Genomic DNA, 16,415 nt, shown 5'->3' on the forward strand with positions numbered 1-16,415 from the left:
TCCAACATTTCTTACAAGCTTAATTTTCAAGACATCAATGTACAGCAACATTTTTAGACGGCTGTGATAGGAGAAAACTGAGGATGGGTCAACAACATTAGTTACTCCACAATACTAACCTAAATGACAGCGTGAAAAGAACGAAGATTGTACAGAATAAAAAATATCCCGAAATATGCATCCTGTTTGCAACAAGGCACTTAGGTAATTCTGCAAAAAATGTGGCAAAGAAACAAACTTTTTGTCCTGAATACAAAGCATTATGTTTGGGGCAAATCCAACACATCACTGAGCACCACTTTTCATGTTTTCAATCACTGTGTTGGCTGCATCATGTTATGGGCATCTGCAAGGACTATGGAGTTTTTTTTAAAGGATAAAACAGAATACAGCTATAAGCACAGGCAAAATCCTAGAGGAAAATCTTGTTCAGTCTGCTATCCAACAGACACCGGGAGATGATTTAAACTTTCAGCAGGATAATAACGTAAAACACAAAGCCAAATCTACACTGTTGCTTATCAAGGCAACATTGAATGTTCCTGAGTGGCCCGGTTACAGTTTTGACTTAAAGCGGCTTGAAAATCTATGGCAAGTCTTAAAAATGGCTGTCTAGCAATGATCAAATTGACAGAGCTTGAAGAATAAATAAATAAATAATGGTCAAATATTGTACAATCCAGGTGTGCAAAGCTCTTAGAGACTTACACAGAAATACTGTAATTGTACTTGTAATTGCCTAAAGGTAAAGGTGCCTCTAATTGCCGCTGAAGGTGCTTCAGCAAAGTATTGACTCAGGGTTGTGGATACTTATGTAAATGAGATATTACTGTATTTAATTTGTAATACATTTGCAAAAATGTCTAAAAACATGTTTTCACTTTGTCATTATCGGATATGGTGTGTAGATATTGTGTGTAAAAAATCAATTGAATACATTTTGAATTCAGGCTGTATCACAACAAAATGTGGAATAAGTCAAGGGGTACAGTATGAATACTTTCTGAAGACACTGTAAATCATTGATGGAAACGTGGTTAGAGATGCTGAAATATTGAAATTTGTGACAGGTCAGGACATAAAAATGCAACTCCAAGGCAATGGGCCATTAATAATGCATGTAGGGCTCAGTGTGCTGTATCGCTAGCTCAGCCGTAAGCAGAAAGTGATATGCGTAAATTACAGGTTAACAGGCAAGTATAGCTATTCAAGCTACAGGTAACTGCCAAAATAATGGAAACACTTGAGTAAATGAGGGATACAAAGTATATTGAAAGCAGGTGCTTCTACAAAAATGTGGTTGCTGAGTTAATTAAGCAATTAACATCCCATCACGCTTAGGGTCATGTATAAAAAATCTGGGCAGGCTGTTATTTTGGCTACCAAAGCTACTGTATGCCCATAGGATGACAATGCCCCCATTCACATGACACGAGTGGTCACTGAATGGTTTGATGAGCATGAAAACGATGTAATCAATATGCCATTGCTGTCTCAGCCACCAGATCCCGACCCATTTGAACACTTATGGTAGATTCTGGAGTGGTGCCTGGGACAGCGTTCTCCATCAACAAAACACCAAATTATGGAATTTCTCGTGGAAGAATGTCGCTTCTCTCCAATAGTTCCAGAGGCTTGTAGAATATATGCCAAGGTGCATTGAAGCTGTTCTGTATCATGTTGGCCCAATGCCCTATTAAGATGCTTTATGTTGGTGTTTCCTTTATTTTGGCAGTTACCTGCATCTATACACTATATACTGTATGAGTGTGGGATTTTCCATCCAATACTGTGACCAAAGCAATGTAGTCCAGTGGAGGAGAGGGGAGCCTAGATGATATATACAGTAGAGAAGATGAGGAGAGACTGAGACAGATAGACAGACACATCAAAAGGTTGACAAATCAATAACTGGTGAAATCGATAGACTAAATCCCTGAAGGAAAATGGATTTGTCCAAAAATAAATACCCAGCGATAAAAACATAACCCATAAAATTCTACTTGCCGTACATCCCCTTAATGGTCCAAAGCCACATTCAAATAAAGGCCTAGTCCCAGAGCTTTGTCATCCTAATGCAATGTAGTACCACAGAAATTCAACCGTGTTGCCTGCTAAGTGACATATTGATGTGTTCTGTGTCCAGGTATCTTCCTGAGGTGATGGGTGACGGCCTGGCCAGCCAGATCAATAACCCCGAGGTGGAAATTGACATCACCAAGCCAGACATGACTATCCGCCAGCAAATCATGCAGCTGAAGATCATGACCAACCGGCTGAGGAACGCCCTCAACGGCAACGACGTGGACTTCCAGGATGCCAGTGAGTGACAGGTCGGGGAGGAGGGCTGATGGAGGAGGAAGGAAGGGCTGAGACTATAGTAGACAGTGGGTTAGAGAGTATGGGATATTGGTTTGGGGATGGGGGGTAATGGAGTTAGAGTTGGTAGTGCAGAAACATCTTGAAAAGCTTGGAACTCACTGATATCCTCATTTCAATTAACAAATGCCTTTACCTTGTCCCCAGGTGATGACATCAGCGGTTCAGGAAGTGGAATGTGTACAGGCGAGTCATGTGCTCGTAGCGGACCTCGTGTCATTGTGCCCAAAACAGACAGCACCAGATACTACAATCCTCCCGAGAACAAGAAGGTGAAGGGCACAGGAACCCAGACCCACCCCTCTATCCTCCTCCCCCTGCTCTCATTGGCCACACTGCTGCTCAGGCGATAATGAACAGGTGGTGCATCCAATTGAGACTGTGTTTTGAGATGGAATAGAAGAGGAAAAAAGGGCGATTGGTGGGTAACTTTGCCAAATAGGAAAGGATTGTCATTGAATAAATGGACTACCTTTTTTTTGATGAGAAAAAAAGCAAAGAACATTAATATTCCTTTTTTTTTTTTGCTTGTTTATATTTTTTTAATGTGGCAAGTAGAGCTGGTCTTTGGCTTCTTTTTATTGTTTCTATGCTTGGGTGGTGAACAAGGATGGTTTACATGCTAGATGTGATGTTTGGATGCCACAGGCTTCTTAGTGAATATGCCATTCTAATGTAAAGTCAACGTGACCTTGTTGCAATGTTCTAACAATGCCAATAACAGCGATGTTGTGAGAACACTGTGAAAGCCGGTTTGGTGCGTATCTACAGTATGCTCATCCAACACATTAGTTTTTTTTTTTACTCAATCACAGTGACAAGGGAATGTGGATCTCTCAAGTATCTATTACATAAAAAATGATGGTTTATTGTAAAACCCTTGCATCAATAGCACATTAATTAACACAGCAGCAGTGACATATATATGTCCTATCTTAATTTGACCTTCTCACAAAAGGACAATAATCTTGCAGCAACAGGAAATGTGAATTATTATGTGGATTATAATTAATATACATTTTTGTAGGAGTGGATACATTTTTTCATTAGGGCAAATCAAGTCTGACATTTTAAAGTGGAAATTACAAACTTTAGAAGCCTTTTAAAAACTCTTAAGTTTGCATTTCCTGCTGCACAGGGACATTCTCTGTGATAACAGAGTGATTAAATGAAGATATGAGATCTGTAGGTCTGTGAAAGCAGGTGGGTATAGTATAACAATCTAGCCATTCTCTATTGAAGGACTGTAGAAAGCCACTTCCGTCATATTACGCCTGGAAGCCTCTCTGTGTCTGATATTTTATTTGATCAATCTGGTCTTCAAACTTCTAAAATCCACCATTCTGTTCGCAGTCAAGGTGACGCACAGCTCACTTAGCCAGCAACACACAGTATACACACTTCAAAATAAGCCCAACACGCATACAGATCACAAGAAGAATTTGAAGCATAGCCGTTGGTTAGTGTTGTTCACTCAACACATCCTGGCGACCCGTCAAAAAAAGGAGAGGTGCAGCTTTTTATACATATTTCCTATCTTGTAATATAATGTAATCTATTATCACTAACCAAAACTTAGGGGTTTGAACCTTCCCCGCCTGCCATATGCACAGTTGACTACAGCTGGATGTGGAGAAGGAATGCCTTGACTCAATCACTGTAACACGTTCTCCAAACGTTGCTAGAATGTTCCAGGCAGCAGTGACATTGTAATGAAGGTGCAGTCAGTGATGGGAGTGCATTGTTGTTGGAGCTGGCTCATGTTCCCTCCGTCACACACAGGAGGACAATTTCAAAGTGTCTGTGTACAGTTACAGTCTGTCATAGCAGAGAATAAATGTGATGTAGCGGCATATTGTGTATGTATGGCCAATAGTGATTAAATTATAAATTGTTGGGGAAGAGACATCCAGACAGTACGTGGATGCTAGAATGGAGAAGATCTGGTGACAGTGTCCGTTAACGTAACACAGTGTATATGTCAATGTACTGGTGTACGGTATGTAAGTGTGTGAGTGCCTGTCTTTGACTTTGTGTAAAACTGTGTGTGAGACTGTTTGACTGCCTGCATATAGAGGCACAGCATGAATGGATGCATGTAGAATGCATGTTTTAAGACTGTGTGAATACAGCTTCTGATTTCCCAGGAGAGAAACATTGAAAACCGAGCTAAAAGAAACGTAAACAGAATACAGAGCATGATTGCTGCTTTCCAGTCTTGATCATCATCCCCTAAATTTGCACTGCCCCTGGTCTCTCCTTTAACACTTCTCCTTCACCTGCTTTTCATGTGGTTCCCTGGCACTTACAGTAGATTTGGTGAGAGATTTTGCTCTTAATACATTTAGGTGGGAAGCTGAATAAGAAGCCCATTCCTCGTTACCTGCAGGTTCGTATAGCTCAAAATACTTGTGCTAACAAACCCAACACTGGGCTGCTCACCTCAATCCCAAGCCCAATGAACACTGAGAAATCGATGAGCAGGCCCTGTCAACACACAGAGAATCCTCATATGGAAAAATCAATGGGAGAGAAGCGCCATGTTGAGGTGCTGATTGATTTGGATACAGATACAGGCTGGCTGATTACATAAAATGTGTGTGTGTGGTGTGAATGTGGTTTTATGTGTCAGGGTGTGAAAATCAAGGGCCCCAAAGTATTTGGTGGACACTTGATTGTCCTACAATACAGTGGGAGGCATAAGTAAAATGTGCCAATTTGAAAAATAAATACAAAATTCCCCTTTTGAGGTTCTTGTGATTCAGCAACAATGCCAAGGTGAAAATATGTCGACATTCTGTCGTTGTTTTCCCCCATGAATTGTCAGCTATTATAAACGTGATGACATTTTAAAGATGTCTGACTGAGACTGACTGTTATTTGTAATTGCTTCTTCTGGCAACAGAGTCAAAGGTACTGGGATAAGGCCCAATGATTACACATTTTATCTTACTGCACATGATCATGTCTGTCAAGTCATCTGGCACACAGTTTCACATGAAACCAAGTCACCACTCTCCTCCATTCATCTCTCTAGAGAATATATTCCATTCCCAAAGTACTTTAATATAACAGAATCAGTCTATGTGTAGCTGTCAGATGAAGCTGTAGTTCTCTTTCAGTGTTCCATAGTGGCTCTCTGAGAGTTTCTGGGCCAGGTTGAGCTGGCCCGTCTTGGTTTTGGCCCCGGCTCCTAAATATCTTCTCTGAGTGGCTGGATCCTGAGAGCCCTCGCTGCTTTTGGCCTTCCTCATAGAGCTGTTTGGGTCTTTGGGCTTAGCTGCAGACACAAACACAGAGCCCTGCTTAGTCACAATCTCTATATTATCTAAATGGATCGTAACTTGCAGACAATATCCTTATCACATCAGAGACTTTCACTTTTCTATTCAGTACTTTGAGATAATGTCCTGTAGTGAATATGGTGCCTTATCTTACTATAATCCTACCCTGTAGTAACCCTCTTGCCAGCTTCTCCTTTAACCTGTCACGCTTCAGATGGACCTTCATCTGCTCTATCAGCGATGCCTTGGTTGGGTTCTTTTGGGATTCGGCAAACACTGGTGTCACAGCAACAGCAGCATCATCACATACTCTACTAGGTCACTGTCTTTAATACACTTAAATATATGCCATTTAAACTTAAACTGTAGTGTACAGTGTGTCAACACAGAATTCCTAAAAGCAGAAGTCAATCATCTCATTTTACCCTCACAAATGTTTTTTCACTCTCCAAGATATATAGCAGACATCTTCACACATACTCATCACTCACACCGTTGTTTGCTATATATCTGTTTTACACCATGGCCTTACTCTTGACTGTGCTTGGCTGTCCTTTTCTCTCCTGAATTAGTAGAGTATTTTCACTATGGGTGACTCCTGTAAAGAATCAACATGGGATACAAGCTCACTGCATGCTGCATGGCCCATAGTTCTTATTTCTCATTTTAAAGCTCAAATAGCCACTTCTCAGTATAAATGCCATGTTAACAGGTTCGATCAGTCTGTGTAGCGTCAGTGCCACCTAGTGGCGATAAGTAATAAAGGCATGGAGAAAGCTGCTGTACAGTACAGCAGGGGTTGTCAAACCTCTCCTCTGGGAACCCCAGATGTTCCATGTATTTAATCTATTCCAGACCTAGCACACCTGATTTAAATGGTCAACTAACCATCAAGCCATTGGGTGCATTCCTCTGCCCAGGCGTTGCTGATGCATGCTAGATCTTACAACGCCTGGATAGGTATTTTAGGTATCAACTTATCATGTTATAGCAATCTGTCAGTCGATTACGTGGCATGCAACCATTGGTTGATGCATGCAACGTCTGAGCAGGGGAACGTGACCCTTGACTAGGCGAATCAGGTGAGTTAGTTCCGGGCTACAACACAATTGTGAAACGTCTGTGTTCCCAGAGTACGGATTTCAGAACCACTGCAGTACAGTATGTGCAATTGAATGACTGCACGATTAAACCATGCACTTCCATTATACAGTACATACACTGAGTGTACAAAACATTAAGGACACCTTCCCAATAGAGGTTAGCCCTCAGAACAGCCTCAATTTGTTGGGGCATGGACTCTACAAGGTGTCGAAAGCATTCCACAGGGATGCTGGTTCAGGTCTGACTCCAATGTTCCCACAGTTGTGTCATGTTGACTGGTGGACCATTCGATACATACAGGAAACTGTTGATTGTGAAAAACCCAGCAAAACCACAGTTCTTGACAAACTGGTGCACTTGGCACCTACTACAATACCCTGTTCTTTTATTTTAATTATTTAACTTGGCAAGTCAGTTAAGAACAAATTCGTATTTACAATGACGGCCTACCCCAGCCAAACCCGGACGACGCTGGGCCAATTGTGCGCCGCCCTATGGGACCAATCACAGCCAGGTGTGATACGGCCTGAAATCGAACCAGGGTGTCTGTCTTGACGCCTGAGATGCAATGCCATAGACCGCTGCGCCACTCGGGAGCTGTTAAAGTGCACTTAAATCTTTTGTCTTGCACATTCACCCTCTGAAAGGTACACATACAATCCATGTTTTAATTGTCTCAAGGCTTAAATATCCTTCTTTAACCGATCTCCACCCCTTCATCTGCACTGATTGAAGTGGATTAAACACATGACATAGATTAGGGATCATAGCTTTCACCTGGTCAGTCTGTCATGGAAAGAGCAATGTTTTGTACACAGTGTATACTGTATATTACATCAATATTGTGAAACCGTGTGTCTAAGCTGACTGGGCTTTTTGACATACTCAATCACTTGAGGGTTAGGAATGCAGATTAGTTTAATCAAATGTGCTACAGAACAGGAAAAAGCTAAAGTTTGGATGTTGGAGTATAACTTCATATGAACTTGTGTTTTAATGACACACAGGGATTGATTGGTTAGTTAAAGGTGTTTGCATGCTTTGTGAGGAGGTGATTGGGGGAGGTGGTGTTGTCCTTCCGACCTGGTACACGGACACACTCATCCTTGTGGCGGTCGTTCCAGGCCTTCATCTTGCACGTCTTGCTACAGTAGAATACCTCGTGACAGCGGCTGCAGGCGATCAGGACCACACCCACAGAACGGCCACACTGGTAGCAGTATTTAAACAGGGGCTTCCTGAAAGCACCACATATATATATATATACACACATGTATAAATATCAGATTGCGCACAGTGTGGGTCTAGTCTCATGTAAATGCCATAACGATGACTTTGCTGCCATCTAGTGACTAAAACTCATAGCTTTAAATGTGTTGTTTACTCATCTCAACTCATACAGTAGCCTACTTTACTAGACCACTTGTGTGAAACCCTGGTAAATGTTAAAAGGTCTGAGACAGCAGTTAAATCAATTTAAGTATAGTTCACCTGACAATGACTGCCTTACTTCCCCGTCTGGAATGAGAGGAAAGATTAGTAATTTTTTAAAGAAATTAGTAACTTGAATTTGAACAGTAACTGTGTCCGTGTGTGTGTGTGTGTAGTGGGGATGCTAGTACCTCTGCTCTGCCCTCTGCTGCTGTTCTATCTGCTGAGGGAGAGACTCTGTGCTGTCCTGCTCCTCAGAGAGAACTGCTCTGGCTGCCTTGTTCCAGGGAGGAGTGGCTCCTGCTCCAGTGTACACAAACTTCTCTGTGGGACTAACACCTGCCACAGATACATATATATTACATGCACATCACAGATGTACTCACACATATGCATTCACAGTGACACACACATGGTCACACACACATACTGCTGATGCCCAGGCCCTGCTCCCTCTCTACACGCTGTCTCTCCATCCTGATGACTGCCTGACGCAGTAGGTCTCCCATCACGCTGAGGATCTGTCTGCGGGCATTGTATGCCTCTCTCTCCCTCTGGTTCAGGGCATGGTACGGGGTGTGGGCGATGCGCCAGTCCTGGTGCATGAGAGGAGGCACCAGTACTTCTACTTTAATAACACCAGGTACCTTACTGGAGGATTTGCATGGAAGTCTACAGTATGTCTGTTTCTGAGTATAAGGTTTGAAGTATTGTACAGTTGTGTTGGTACTGTACCTGGTGAAATGCATAGTGGGCGTAGTCCACAGCGGTGCCCACAGCACATCTGCGGCCCTCACCAACCACCACTGGCATCAGTATGTTGGCACCAGCCTTCATCAGTTTCTCCAGCTCGTAAAAAACAAACGCAAAGACACTCCTAATGTGCTGCATTTAGTGAGGAGAAGAAGCAGCATTGTGTGTATGGATGCAGCCTCCTGAATGTGCTTACCAGCTTGGTTCTGTTGCGGAGGTGAGCCGCACAGTCGTAGCTGATATTGGTCATGGCACAGAGGGCACTACCCACCCGGCGGGTCAGGGGGAGGTTGGGGTCAGCACCCCCAGCCAACAGCTCATCAACAGCCTAACGGGACATTCAGTAGAAAAAGGAGGTCAACGCAAGAGGGAAAGACAAGGCTGAAATCCTATACAGATAGTGAGCTCTAAAAGTATTGGGACACATTTTGGGGGGTTTTGGCATGCAATGATTACATCAAGCTTGTGACTCTTACAAACTTGTTGGATGGATTTGCTGTTTGTTTTGGTTGTTTTTCAGATGATTTTGTGCCCAAAAGAAATGAATGGTAAGCAATGTATTCATGTAACAATGTGAGAAAGTTAGATGCTCAAATATACTCCCCCCAAAATGCTAACCTCCCCTGTAATTATAATGGTGAGAAGATATCACACCCCCAAGGCATGCTATTTGTGTGTCTGTAAATTTCACTCATTACTATTCACGATTCATTCAGGATTATCCGTCATCATGGTAGCATCCATATCAATGTAGAAGTGTTTAGAAACGTATTCTATTATTATTTACAATAAAAATGACTCCAAAATGACACAATACATTATTTACCATTTATTTCTATTGGGCATAAAATCATCTGAAACAACCAAAACAAACAAACAAATACATCCAACAAGTTTGTAGAGTCACAAGCTTGAAGTAATAATCGTGTGCTAGGAATATGGGACCAAATACAAACACTTTTGACTACTTTACCACATATAAGTGAATTTGTCCTTTTGGTCCCCTAAAATGTGTGTGTGTGTGGGGGGGGCTCACCGGATAAAAGGGATGAAAATACCCTCAAATTAAAAGCTGACAGTCTGCCCTTTAAACTCATAGTCATTCTATCATTTCAAATTCAAAGTGCTGGAGTACAAAGCCAAAACAACAACAAAATTGTCACCGCCCCAATACTTTTAGAGCTCACTGTAAATATGAGATTGTTAAGACTCCTGCCCCAATACTTTTAGAGCTCACTGTATATGAGATTGTTAAGACTCCCGCCCCAATACTTTTAGAGCTCACTGTATATGAGATTGTTAAGACTCCCGCCCCAATACTTTTAGAGCTCACTGTATATGAGATTGTTAAGACTCCCGCCCCAATACTTTTAGAGCTCACTGTATATGAGATTGTTAAGACTCCCGCCCCAATAATTTTAGAACTCACTGTATATGAGACTGTTAAGACTCCCGCCCCAATACTTTTAGAGCTCACTGTATATGAGATTGTTAAGACTCCTGCCCCAATACTTTTAGAGCTCACTGTATATGAGATTGTTAAGACTCCTGCCCCAATAAATGCCTGTCTGGGTTACTGTTGCCTCACACATCCACCCCTTCCCCACCCCATCCTTCATCTCAGCCTGACTGTGTGTGATTCTCCAGAAGCCTTTCATGTCCCCAGCAGCACTTCCAACTCCTCTCAAGGATGTGCTGCCTCCCTCCCTCCCATCCAACCAGCTAAAGTAAGCAGCCGCTCTCCTTCCCGTAATCCTTGTAGGTTTAGCACGCCATTGTTACAGCAAATTAAAATCTGTTTCCCTTTGTTGGAGAAAAAAAGTGTTTCTGATTCAAAACCCCTCGGTCTGTGACTGAATGAAGGTGCAGAATGAATGCAACAGAGGAGACATTTCACATTGTGCCATGAAAGGAGCTGGTTAAGATTTACTCCTCACATATTATAAAAAGGCAATTCATGTACTCAATGGCTATTGAGGAATGATGGGGGGGGGGGAGAGAGGCAAAATGCACAGGAAATAATGATAGAGCCATTCTCCATTAAGTGGTGGGTGTAAAACACAGCAGGAAAGCTCACTGAACAGTCCTGGAGAGATGGGATAAAAACCCCAGGCCAAGCTCAGAATGATTACATATGGGGACTAGGGGAAGTGGACAGGAGGAGTAGACTGGTAACACACTTGTTTCAAATTCCCTCCCAGAAGCATTTACAGTAATAAGTGTGTTTTGCCAAATGCGTAGGTCTTGTATTTCTGTCTTGGCCTATTTAAGAGAGAACTGAAGACCTTACCAAGTCGTTGCCGCTAGCGATAGCTAGAGAGAGGGGAGAGTGGCCACTCCACAGAAGATTGGTGCTTGCCTTGTGGGAGAGGAGCAGTGACACAACCTCCCTAGCATTCTGAAATACACATACAATATCACACACATGCACAATACTCATACACAAAGTCAGAACTTTACACTCTGATGACTAGTGGCAATACTCACAGTGTAGTCCTTGTCTCTCTGGCAGGCCATGTGCAGAGGAGTCCTGCCCCCCTCTTCTGGGGGAACACTGGGGGCCATATAGAACTGAGACGGGGGGCCGGACGACGTGGAAGACTTATTCCCAAAACCAGCCTGGGGCTCCACAGGGTTCTGGGTGGTTGGTGTGTGTGTGTGTGCACATGCATGTGTGTGTTGTTGTTCGAGTGTATAAAAAAAAATATATAGAAAGGAACCATATCAGTTATGAACCATGAAGATGAGGCAAGTCTCAGGCAACAACAGAAAACCCTATCTTACTCCTCTGCTGACCTTGTCCAGCTTAAACACCTCGTGAGCGTCTTGGGCGGTGACATCTGGATCTGCCACGGCGTGCAGCAGCAGCTCAGTGATTTTGGGGCCCTCTGCCCCGGGGAGAGCTGCAGCGATGTGCAGGGGGTAGAAACCCCTTTGCTGGAACACATGAGATGGGAGGCAATATGAGTGTAATTAATCACTGGAATAGACCAACCAACCACCCTCGCCTTCTGTTGTCACTAAGCCATTCCAGCAACCACAGTCATATTGAAACATCAACTCTGTGTAGTCAAAGACACTCAGCTAGGAGAAAGCCATGTGTTTTGTTAGTGGGGGTGAGAGTGAGAAAGAGAAAAAAGAAGGTGAGAGATAGCCCACTTCTGAAGGCAGACACATATCAGTGCGTGCTCCACACTCCAGCAGACGCCTGACAGCTTGGATGTGGCCTGCCTTGATGGCCAGGAAGAGGACAGGCATGGGCACACTGGAGGCGTTAGGGTCTGCTCCCCTGTCCAGTAGCAGCTTCATGGTGGTCCACCTTCCCCGGTGCCTGTACAAAGAGATGGGGGTTAATCTCCTCCACCCTCACATGATGTCAATCATCAGCACATCCCTTTTGTTTGTTTGTCTTGATTTTATTTAGAGGACGATTCCATTGAAGTATTTTCTCCATGGTTTGCAGTTTTCACATTGCACATGCTATGAGATAAATCCACATGTATGCGAGTAAGGACAGCCTCTTTAAAATTAACCCACAATGTTTCCTATGAGCTCAGAGCAGAGCCCTGGCTGTCCCAGACTCACTCGGTCTTCATGAGGGCCATCTTGCGGACGGTTTCTTGGGTGTCAGCATGTGGTACCAGGCCCGATCGGCTTAAGGCCTCGGCCGTCTTCTGCATGACCTCCTCCGTGACATGGATGTGGAAGCTGGCCAGGGAGCGGGCCGAGTCAAACGCTGGGTCAGCCATAAGGCTGCCTCTCCTCTCCCTCCTCCTCCGGTCCTCCTCTGATCCGGCCTCTCCCTCCTCCTGCTGCTGCTGGGTCAGATCATAAGAGCCACCCCCCTCATGCCAGGGGACACAGCCCAGTGGGATGTTCCCATCCAGCACCTGGATGGAGCGCCTTTCCCTCACCACTATCATGTCCATGCGGTCTAGGTCCAAGGCAGCCTGGTCACTGCATTCCTGGAGGTACTGTTCATCCTCATCCTGGTCAGCCTCTTCCTGACAATAACCCTGGCCATTGCAAAGGGACACTTGACTGTCATTACACTGGCCACGGTCCATAGCCTCGTTATCAGCCTGGTTGGTGTGGCCCTTTGGAGCAGTGTCGTCAGCCTGATTGGGCTGGTCAGCCTGTTTGGTGGTCTGGGCTCTGTTTTTGGTGGCTTCCACTATGCTGCTCTGAGGACTGTTCACTGATGGGGACCGGGCTTTGACAGCCTGTTTTACATAGGAGTGACAAATAAATATAATGAAGAAAAACAATAAAGAGATGACACTTTTGAGCAAAGAACTGTCCAAAGAAGGCACGTCAAATGTTTTGGTGCCTCACAGACCTGTGATTTTGTGTGGGTCTTTTGTGGGACCTTCTCTGCAACTGTCTCATGGAGTGACTGGATTGGGTAGTACAGGACATTACAAACAGCCAGAGCAGACATGCCCTCACAGTTGAGCTTGTTCACATCTGCTCCGCTGTCCAGGAGCAGGTGGATCACATCATTATGGCAGTTGACCTGTAAAGAAATCTTAAAAAAGGTAAATCCTGTGCACACAACACCTTTAGCAATATTATCCATTCGTATCTCTGTTGGAGTCTCCCCATGCCTTTGTGATACAATATCAGTGTCTTACCGTAGCTGCAATGAGTGCTGTGTGTCCTCGGGCATCGCCAACATCAGGGTGTATCTTACCATCCCGTAGGATGCGATAGACACTCTGCGGGTCACCCAGCGAGGCCTCCTGGATGAGGCCCTCTGAGTTGAGCTCCAGAGATCCCTTAGGGCCAAACCTTTGCCGGTTCTCAGACAGAACAGCCTCCACGTCCCAGTCCAGTGCCTCCACCTCAAACCTGCAGCATGAAGTGACAACAGACTGTGGTAAAGCAGGACACAAAAATAAACCGTTTTGAGACTAACTGTAAGGAGCTTATTTGCTTTCAGGCATCTGTATAATAAATTTGGCCTGCGTTAGCATTCACCTGTGCCTATGGATGTGAGCCTGCATGCGCTGCTGCAGTGGTAAAGCTGCTGAGACATCAGGGTTAGTGTCTGGGTTGTCACAGTGCTCGCCGAAGAATTGCAGGTCCAGCTCCTTACGCAGCCCCCAGGGCACAGGTAGGTGGTCCGAGTCTGTGGAGTAGCGGTCCATGTCTGGGGGCAGGATGAAGTGTTCGTCCTGCAGCAGCTCATGGTAAGGAGAGAGAAGTGGGTCCATGCCAACCTCCCTGGTGCCAGGCTTGGCCTTGGTCTCTGGCCCCTTGGCTGAGCTCTGGGACTGGTTCTTAGGCTCCTTCTTGCAGTTGATCTGAGCCATGTGTTCTGGGAAGGCTTGGAGAGTGAAGCCCCCCTCCAGAGCAGTGCACAGCCTCAGCAGCCTCTCCCGGTGCCATAGACCCACGTCCTGATGTCCATCTGGGTATGTCACCACACCTGGCCCAAAGCGCTCGTCTGCATGGTACAACCCCTGTAGGCGTCAGGATAAATCAAAAGTCAGGTGTTAAGTATTTTATTTCTACTCAGCTCCTCAAGCAGAAAAAGTTCAGAAAATGTCATAGGTTATTGGTATCAGGTGACACTCATACTCTTGTCTTACCTGAAAGGTGGTGCCATCAGGGAAGGTCTGAATGCCATAGCCCTCCTTCCGGTTCAAATAAAACTTTCCCACAAATTTGAAGCCTGCTGGCCAGGAATAAGTCCCATTTCCATGACGATAATCTTTGTAGAATGAGCCATCATAAAACTACAGAATAAAATTATAGAAATAACTCGATGACATAGGCTGTGGACCCTGTAATAGTGAAAGTCTTTAAAAAAGTACAATTGAACTACTTGCGCCAATGTAACAATACCTGCTATAAACAGCGACTCGTAACAAAATTAGCCTAATGTTGGCCAGCCAGGATTGTATGACCACCTCCCACAGGGCTATTTCATGACTGTCAATAAATTATTATATTCAAACAACAATACCTCTCCATTTGTCCAGGTGAAGACTCCTGTGCCGTGCTTCAAATCATTCACAAATTCTCCTTCATATTTAGATCCGTCAGACCACTGCTGAACCCCAGGTCCATTTCTCTTTTCACGTCCAGCTTTAATGTTAGTCCAATGCTCTCTACCTGCCCGCACTTCACATCTGACAGATGCCTCAGGTGCAACGCTTGTAGAAGTCGCCATTATACACAGAGCGTATTATTTTGTGGAATAGTAGGCTTTCATTAAATTACAAACATTAGCTGACCAAACAAGTTTCCATAAACTTTTACAAATCCTTCAACTATCTGTCTTCGGGTGGTTTGTCAGTCAGTGTAGGTTGCCTTGACAACGATGGAAGGGACAGCGCATTTGTTAATCGTTCACAAATAGTCGCAAATTCTCGACAAATTCTGCCTGTTTATAAATAATCCTTACATTCTTGTAGCTTTCTTGTTGAAATGCTGCGTCCAAGAACACCTCGATCTGAACACTTTGGATGAATTACTTAATTAAATCCAGTACATTACATGTCAAATATTATCGAATCTTGGTCCGTCTGAGAGCGAGCATGCAGAGAAAATCTAATCATTGAGTCGACGATCTCAGATGTCAAAGCAAAAGGTAATTCCATTGCCTGCAACACAAGTATCACCACACTGTGAGGGCTCCGGGGAATGTTTCGAACACTCCTTGACAACCGAGGCGGTTAGCTACTTATTTTATTGAGCTGCTTCTCCCAGGAGTTTTACTGTTTACCCTTTAGTCTACACATCATGGACTATGCAAACTTTTAGGCCTGCTTCTTTTCCAATAAAGTGTTTTTCTATGTACTTTATAGAAAAATATAATGTGATGTTTTGAGAGAATCATGTAACGAAGTGAATCTCTTGTTGGTTCAGCCTGAATAATGGAGAGTAAACAAGGATTCAACTTTGAGCTTTTTCTTTCAACTTTTTGCTTTTTGCTTTAGTACCTGTATAGAGCTGAACCTGTGTGTGCCACCTGCCACTCTACCTGTAAGGATAAACCTACACCCTATCTTCACTTGAGCCCACATTCACACATATAACATGTGGGTTGGCTTGAATTAGTGCATAGTGTCTCAGGTATACATGTAGAACTGCATCATTGTCAGTGCAGTAGTGATGGCCTGTTTTTTTGTTGTTTAATGTCACTGAACCTTTTAATTAGGTCATCATAATATACATTGTTTTCAAATGGTGCTCTACAATACAATAGTATGTTCTTTTTTATTTGTCTCATTTATTTACTTTCACAGGACAAGGTCCTCCACAGGCTTGCTGTTCAAATACATCACCATTGTAATTTAGTTTTAGCATTGTATTACAGATGATGAGAGTGAAATTACCAGAAAGTGGGTTATAGCGAGTCATAGTAAGATAGATAATAATGCTGCTCAGAAGCATTACTTCTTGCCTCCCATCTTTGGCAGCAATATAGAACCTGTTCTCAGTGGCCAGGGCAGG

At 43.8% G+C, this 16,415-nt stretch overlaps 2 protein-coding genes across 3 annotated transcripts in view; one reads left to right on the forward strand and one right to left on the reverse strand.

Moving 5' to 3' along the window:
* The window catches only part of LOC118390759 (glypican-1-like), a 52,726-nt gene extending 49,599 nt beyond the window's left edge, over window positions 1-3,127 (forward strand). Inside the window, exons 8-9 of the mRNA XM_035781473.2 lie at window positions 2,147-2,322; window positions 2,527-3,127. Of these exons, the coding sequence (XP_035637366.1) occupies window positions 2,147-2,322; window positions 2,527-2,732 (382 nt within the window). The 3' untranslated portion in view covers window positions 2,733-3,127. The remainder of the gene's footprint in view (window positions 1-2,146; window positions 2,323-2,526) is intronic.
* A 2,297-nt stretch (window positions 3,128-5,424) lies between these two features.
* On the reverse strand, window positions 5,425-15,690 carry ankmy1 (ankyrin repeat and MYND domain containing 1). 2 transcript variants are annotated; one of them, XM_035781461.2, is made up of 19 exons: window positions 14,923-15,690; window positions 14,546-14,692; window positions 13,932-14,416; window positions 13,586-13,802; window positions 13,291-13,467; window positions 12,537-13,174; window positions 12,111-12,282; window positions 11,748-11,888; window positions 11,439-11,588; window positions 11,242-11,349; window positions 9,148-9,279; window positions 8,934-9,047; window positions 8,629-8,794; window positions 8,390-8,537; window positions 8,259-8,285; window positions 7,851-8,005; window positions 6,196-6,261; window positions 5,829-5,939; window positions 5,425-5,659 (listed from the first exon to the last, which is right to left on the reverse strand). In XM_035781461.2, exons 1-19 carry the CDS (start codon window positions 15,127-15,129, stop codon window positions 5,475-5,477), a joined length of 3,546 nt encoding a protein of 1,181 aa, XP_035637354.1. In that variant the 5' UTR covers window positions 15,130-15,690; the 3' UTR covers window positions 5,425-5,474. The 2 variants fall into 2 exon arrangements, with proteins under 2 accessions (XP_035637354.1, XP_035637360.1); XM_035781467.2 differs by lacking the exons at window positions 5,829-5,939; window positions 6,196-6,261 and having other exon boundaries at window positions 14,923-15,688.
* Between the last annotated feature and the right edge of the window lie 725 nt (window positions 15,691-16,415).

Source organism: Oncorhynchus keta, chromosome 1 (genome assembly GCF_023373465.1).
Source record: "Oncorhynchus keta strain PuntledgeMale-10-30-2019 chromosome 1, Oket_V2, whole genome shotgun sequence".
In the NCBI taxonomy this organism is placed as follows: Eukaryota; Metazoa; Chordata; class Actinopteri; order Salmoniformes; family Salmonidae; genus Oncorhynchus; species Oncorhynchus keta.

What these genes read in the sequence shown, in the direction of transcription:
- ankmy1 (XM_035781461.2), bottom strand. Translation starts at nt 15,129, where the DNA reads ATGGCGACTTCTACAAGCGTTGCACCTGAGGCATCTGTCAGATGTGAA. An exon ending in TCACCTGGACAAATGGAGAG is followed by an intron (nt 14,693 to 14,922) that starts GTATTGTTGTTT and finishes TTTATTCTGTAG; the next exon opens with TTTTATGATGGCTCATTCTA. An exon ending in CAGCACTCATTGCAGCTACG is followed by an intron (nt 13,468 to 13,585) that starts GTAAGACACTGA and finishes ATTTCTTTACAG; the next exon opens with GTCAACTGCCATAATGATGT.